At 35.9% G+C, this 7,632-nt stretch overlaps 1 protein-coding gene across 1 annotated transcript; it reads left to right on the forward strand.

Annotated features, from left to right (window-relative positions):
- Positions 1-2,901: 2,901 nt before the first annotated feature.
- On the forward strand, positions 2,902-5,686 carry LOC109175046. Its single transcript, XM_019324304.1, has 4 exons — positions 2,902-3,715; positions 4,061-4,533; positions 4,714-4,862; positions 5,440-5,686. Exons 1-4 carry the CDS (start codon positions 2,902-2,904, stop codon positions 5,684-5,686), a joined length of 1,683 nt encoding a protein of 560 aa, XP_019179849.1.
- Positions 5,687-7,632: the final 1,946 nt, after the last annotated feature.

Raw genomic sequence — 7,632 nt, forward strand, 5'->3', positions numbered from 1 at the left:
TCCTTCATATTCAATATATTTTACTAGGCAAAATTTCTTATTAGGATATGTGAGAGGCAAATTATACTTAGGACCACAGTGCACAATGCATTATGATCCAGACATTAAATATACACTGCAGTTTCATTTCAACACAACTATGATATCATTTTAATATAACTACAATTTTGCTGGACAATATAACTCTAATATGTGAAATTGTTATTCAGTTTCATTTTGTATACACTGCAGTTTCATTTCAACACAACTACAGTTTCATCTCAATTCAATTGTAGTTTCATTTGATAATATAATAAAAATAATACGTAAGACTGTGTCAATTTAAAATACACTATAGTGTCTGCCATTTTGGACCATGGTCCACAAATCTTTATGGATCGCGGTCCACAGTATAATTGATGATATGTGAGACTAGTCGGCTTTTTAAAAAAAAAAAAAAATAATTATTACACATTTTTTATTAGTATTATAATTTTCTTTATAAATAATTTTTTAATCTTTAATATTATATTTTAATTACATTTTTCATCAGTATCATATTTTTCATCATAAATATTAAATTTCCTTTTATAAGTAACAATCAATCAATTTATTCATGATTATTACTACATTTTTTCTCATACATAACTGTTCAATCATTAAATATTACATTTTCATTTAAAAATATTATATTTTTTCTTAAAAGTATTACATTTCCTTTATAAGGAGCAAATCACTTATTCCTGATTAATATTATATTACTCAACATAAATATTATATTTCAATCTTAGCTTGACATGATGTATCTTACGGATAAGGATCCGTGAAATGATCTTATACAAGACTTGCCCATTTTACACACACTAAACAAATTAAAAATGAAAATATCTAAGTATAAAAAATAGTAATTAAAATGTATTACAGCAGCGCACTTGCCTGGATCTTGACATTCAGAAATTCTATTACTTTTTTTTGAATGCTACTAGCTCAGAAATTCTGTTACTTAATATACAATTTTCTTTTAAAACTAATATTGCGTGCTGTCTAATGAAAATAAAAGACATAGGTTTAATTTTGTAACTGAATAATTTTGTTAAATAAGTAATATTATGTACACCAAGCTTGACACCTCTATGGCTTTCCTTAAAAAAAAAAAAAAAGATTACAGTATCAAACCCTAGTTGTGGGTATTGACTTTTACACGGTAATAGAGTTGATAGTATTCTCAAAAAAAAAAAAAGTAATATTATGTACAACTGTTTCTATTTTTAGGAAATATTATTTTTGTGCATAATAATATTCTCACTTGTTATCACTAGCATATATAATTTTATCATATAGATTTGTGTAGAAGTCAATTAATATACTATGGAGTATTAGTTAATATTTTAATATTTTAATATTTTAATTTTTTTTTACTATTTATGATGCTGTTATGAATATGGAAAACATAATATATACTCCCAAAAATATAACCTCTCACCATTTGGCTATAATTGATTTGCTAGAAGGAAAAACGAAAAAAAAAAAAAAAAAGAGAACAGAGAGAAATATGATCACTCTAAACTAATTAACAATTTGTATGATAAAATATAACGAGTAAAATAAAAGTATGTGTATTAGAATTCTACTAATAAGGACTTTAAATTTTCAATTGTGAATTTTTTAATAATAATAATAATAATAATAATAATAATAATAATAATAATAATAATAATAATAATAATAATAATAATAATAATAATAATAAAATTATTATTATTATTATTATTATTATTATTATTATTATTATTATTATTATTGTTAGTGTTTTGTTTTCTCCATAAAACCCCAACATATGATTGGCAATATTATTATGGCAAACTAAGATAGGGTTTAGTTTGGTGTCTGTTTGCTGCTACAGAAGACTGATTGATCAGAGATATCAACAGACGCACTGACACTGAAGATCCGATAAAGGAAGAAGTTTCCAGAAAACTCTGAACGCGGTTTGAAGACTTTTGGAAAGAAAATTAGCGGATCTGTTTTGGAAGGTATGGACCGAATCTCTAAGATTGCATTCTTCACAAATCGTCCTACCATCTACATTCAAAGATATTTTTGGAGAGTGGCTTTTCTAAGGAAGTATAAGTACCCCCATTCGGTTATGAATTAGGGTTACGTTTTATGAAGACAAAAAGTACTCTTGACTATACAGAAGATCACATCTTTGATTATGCCTCTTCTCAAGAATATATGTTCTTGGTGATTATGTTGAAGAACTTGAGAAGAACTATTGTTGCTTAAACGAAAGGACGCGAAGATCACTCAGTTGTGGGAACAACGTGGGATTGCGTCATTGAAGCGGACTGCATCAGAGTTAGCTCTCAAACCGAAGGGATTTCATTGGACTTCTGCATGCGTGGTTCTCCGTCTTCAACAATCCACTAAACCTTTGTAGACTGGGTACGTACCTTGTGTGGGGCACTTGGGTGAGATTCTTGTTTCTCTACCTTTGTACATTGGATTATGAGTTAGTGGATTGGACACCTCGGTGATCGTCCCCCAGATGTAGATACACACTATATCGAACTGCGTAAACATCGTATGTGTGTTGTTATTATTTGCTTTAGTTTTTCCTTGACAAACTAATTGCCAATCTATCGATCTGACTGACAATACACATCTTCACATCAGTCAGTTTAATATATCAGTTGCTTATATATAATAATCATCTTAATATGAGGGAATGAAAAATTACATGTGGTATCAGAGCTTTTAAGTCTATACAATGACTTGATCCTTACGGGAAGTTTTTTTTTTTTTTTTTTTTTTTTTTTTTTTGCATTATTCTCTCTTTAAGAAGCTGTTTTTTCGTGTGGTCTGTTGGGCGTTTGTCTGCCTTCGGCGCGTGTGTTTTGTCTGGGTATCTTTTGGTTCAGGATGGATGCTAGTATGAAGTCACCAGAATTGGATGGTCACAACTATTCCTTCTCGAAGGCACGGATGGAGATTTACCTTCAGGCACAAGGTACCAGAGTATATCGTACTGTCCTCACTGGATGGAGTCCTCCAACAATCCAGAATGCTGATGGAACTGCTGAGGCCAAACCTATTGATACATGGACTGAGGAAGAAATGACATCCTCAGATCTAAACAATAAGGCGTTGAGTTCTATTGTAGGATCTCTGCATGAATCTGTCTTTACTCTTGTCACCGGGATACAAGAAGCAAAACGAGTATGGGACACCCTTGAAACCAGATATGAAGGTACCAGTGATGTCAAGCAGTCAAAACTTCAGCTGGTTCTGTCAGAGTTTGAATCTCTCAGGATGAGTGAAGAGGAAACAATTTCAACCTTTCACAGTCGAGTTCAGAATTTGATGAACAGGGCTTCTGTTCTTGGTGAACCTTTTACTGATGAAAAAGTGGTCAAAAAGATTCTTCAATCTCTTCCCAAACGTTTCAGAATGAAGGTGACTGCAATTCAGGAACACTCAGGTTGGGAAAAGAAGCCTGTGGGAGAACTTATGGGAAGTTTACATACTTATGAGCTTGAAGTTCTAGCTGATGACGAACCTGTAGCCAGCAAAAAGGGCAAGTCAGTAGCTTTTGTTGCTGAAGCTGATCGAGAATCTGACACAGATGAAATAGATGACGAAGCTTTGGCCCTGCTAACAAAGAACTTTAAGAAAATATTGAAAGGCATCAACCGAAGGAGTCAAGGACAACCTAACAGGACACAATACAAAAGTGGTAAATCCTCATATCAGAAAACAGAAACGCCCTCATTCTCGCAGAACAATCAGTCTCAGAGTGGCCGAACAAGACAAAGCAAGAATAATCCAACTGACACAGTTTGACCTCTAAACCGATCAGTGCAATGTCGAGAGTGTGAAGGATTCGGACATATACAATCTGAATGTGCAACCTATCTCAAAAGAAAGAAAACTATGTCAGTGGCGACCCTAAGTGATGATGAAGATGATTCAGAAAATGTCTAGTCTGATGATAATGTGGGAAACTTCGTGGCCTTCTTCACGGCAACAGAAAACCAATCAGAATAGAATGATACCGATGAAGAATCATACATATCATTAGATGACTTTGAAGAGAGACATACACAATTGGAACTGGAATTTGCCAAACTAGTTGGAAGTTGGGAACAACTAGTGAAAGTCAACAAGAGTCTGAATGAAGACCTGAAGCAGCGAGATGATCTCCTGAAGAAACTAAACACTGAACTTGTCACAAAAGAAGATCTTATTACTCAGATAAGATCGCGAGAGGGAAAATTGATAAAAGAGCTGGAAGATCTAAAGAAGAACATCAAGATGATGGATACCACTTCTACCTTAGACAAAATCCTGGATTCTGGCCGAAACCCCAATGATAAAAAGGGACTCGGTTTTGAACGTGGTGAGTCCTCAAAGACAGTGCCAGTGTTTATCAAAGAAGGTACATCAGTTGGTAAATCAGTCCACAGTTATGAACAAGGTCAGACATCACGATCAGTACAGATAAAGCAGAAAGGAATTATGCACACCCAGAATGCTGAAACTGAAACTGGCAAAGTAAAATTTCTATCTCATTACTCAAAGTTCAAGACTAAATTTGTAAAAGTTAGACAATACGTACCCACCTGTCACTACTGTCAAACAAAAGGTCACACCCGACCTGAATGTTATTTCTTCTATAGAGATCAGAGGAAGGAGAAATATCAGAATAAGTTTATTACCCCCTTCACAAAACAGGTTTGGGTCAGGAAATCAGAAGTAATATGCTATCCCACAGTGGTTCTGACTGCTTCTATGACTGAGGCAATATGGTACTTTGACAATGGGTGTTCCAGACATATGACTAGGAATGTCAAGTGTCTCATGGCTGTTCAACCTAATAGTGGGTCAGTAACATATGGCGACGGACAAAAATGAAAGATAGTGGGAAAATGTATTCTAAATGTACCAGGATTGCCTCATCTGGACGAAGTTCTCCTAGTCAGTGGTCTGAAGGCAAATCTTATTAGCATCAGTCAGCTATGTGATCAAAATTGGAATGTGTGCTTCAATCGTGACTACTGCAGAGTCCGTGATAAAGCAGATCAAGTGGTGATGGAAGGAACACGATCCTCTGACAACTGTTATGTTCTGACTAATGAAACAGCATGTCTACATTCTACAACAGACGAATCAAAACCGTGGCATCGACGATTGGGTCACATAAACTTCAGAGATATGGAAAAAAATGATCAAATTAGATGCTGTTCGTGGGATACCTAAGCTCAAAATAGAACATGAAGGAGTTTGTGGTGCATGTGCCATTGGAAAGCAAATAAGGGCTCCTCACAAAGCAGTAAAAGTGATCACTACTGAGAGATGTCTAGAACTGGTCCATATAGACCTCATGGGACCAACTCAGTCTAAAAGCATTGGCAGAAAGAAATACATCTTTGTGTGTGTAGATGACTTCTCTCGTTTCAGCTGGGTATACTTTCTGAGAGAAAAATCTGAGGCATTCAATGCGTTCAAGACTCTATGCACAAGAGTACAAAAAGAAAAGGACGAGTCCATCATACAAATTCAAAGACTGAGAAGTGATCATGGGAAAGAGTTTGAAAATTCCTTATACTCAGATTTCTACTCTGAAAATGGAATAGCTCATGAGTTCTCGGCTCCCAGAACAGCACAACAGAATGGTGTAGTGGAAAGAAAGAATAGGACTTTGTAGGAAATGGCCAGAGTGATGTTGCACGCATCGCATCTACCACAACGTTTCTGGGCTGAAGCAGTGCACACAGCATGTCATACAGTGAATAGATTCTATCTCAGACCAGGCACGACTAAGACACTATATGAGATATGGAAAATGGAAGAAGCCGAATCTGAAGTACTTCCATGTGTTTGGCACAAGATGCTATGTTCTAATTGATAGGGAACAAAGGGGAAGTTTGAACCCAAGAGTGATGAGGGCATCTTTCTTGGATACTCTCTAAACAGTCGTGCTTATAGAGTTTACAACAAACGAACTCAATCAGTTATGGAATCAGTGAACGTTGTTATCGATGATAACCCAGGAGAATAAGAAGAAACATCAGTGATTGATCCAGAGACAGACCTTCCTATCAGTGAGTCATTAGAAACAGCTCACAAAACCAACTGCCTGACACACATGACTCATCAGACGAAGATAAAGAAAGCCCAGAACATGAGAACTTTCTATCGGATGGTGATGGTAAGAATAAGCCCACCAGAACACAGAAAAATCATCCACTAGACAACATCATTGGCAATCCATCAGATGGAATGAACACCAGAAGTCGGACTTTCCTGCTACACCTCAAAAATAGAACCAAAGAATGTGAAGGAAGCCTTGCACGATGATATATGGATTAAGGCTATGCAGGAGGAGCTACATCAGTTTGACCGCAATCATGTGTGGGATCTTGTACCAAGGCCTGACCGTGTTAACATAATCGGAACAAAGTGGATCTTCAAAAATAAAACTGATGAAGCTGGAAATATTGCAAGAAACAAAGCTCGGTTGGTTGCTCAAGGATATACACAAATTGAGGGTATTGACTATGATGAAACGTTTGCTCCGATTGCAAGATTAGAGTCAATCAGAATTCTATTGGCAGTTGCATGTATTCTGGGTTTCACACTATTTCAGATGGATGTTAAGACAGCATTTCTGAACGGGTATCTGCATGAAGATATTTATGTAGCACAACCTAAAGGTTTTGAAGAACCAGTTCATCCGACGTATGTCTATAAGCTTAGAAAAGCTCTCTATGGGCTTAAACAAGCTCCAAGGGCATGGTACGAACGTCTGACACAATGTCTACTACATCACGGGTATAGCCGAGGGAGTGTTGACAAGACCTTGTTTGTTAAAACTACTGGAAGTCATGTGACTATAGCTCAGATTTATGTAGATGATATTGTCTTCGGATCAACTCTACTGAAATATACTGATGACTTAGTGAAGGTTATGAAGGAAGAATTTGAAATGTCCATGGTAGGTCAACTGACTTATTTCTTAGGACTTCAAGTCAAACAGAGTATTGAATGCTACTTTATCTCACAAGAAAAATATGTAAAAAATTTGGTCAAAAAATTCGATCTGGAGTCATGTAAAACTCCCAGAACCCCTATCTCCACTTCAACAAAGGTGTCAAAAGATGATACTGGCGCATCAGTTGATAACACAGTCTATCGAAGCCTAATTGGAAGTTTGCTATATCTGACTGCAAGTCGACCAGATATTATGTTCAGTGTTGGGATGTGTGCAAGATATCAATCCGATCCCAAAGAGTCACATTTGATAGCTGCTATACGGATCTTGAAATACATCAAGGGCACAATTCAGTATGGGTTATGGTACTCCAAGGACAGTGAACTCTGTCTAAGTGCATATTGTGATGCTGACTGGGCAGGTAACATAGATGACAGAAAAAGTACATCAGGTGGATGCTTCTTTATTGGAAAAAATTTAGTCTCATGGCTAAGCAAGATGCAGAATTCTATCTCTCTAAGTACTGCAGAGGCAGAATATATAGCAGCCGGAGGATGTTGCACTCAGTTAGTCTGGATGAAGCAAATGCTTCTAGATTATGGTCTAACACAAAGGACTATGACTCTCTACTGTGACAATGTCAGTGCAATAAATATTTC

The sequence above is a fragment of the Ipomoea nil genome, unplaced genomic scaffold (genome assembly GCF_001879475.1).
Source record: "Ipomoea nil cultivar Tokyo-kokei standard unplaced genomic scaffold, Asagao_1.1 scaffold0681, whole genome shotgun sequence".
Taxonomy (NCBI): domain Eukaryota; kingdom Viridiplantae; phylum Streptophyta; class Magnoliopsida; order Solanales; family Convolvulaceae; genus Ipomoea; species Ipomoea nil.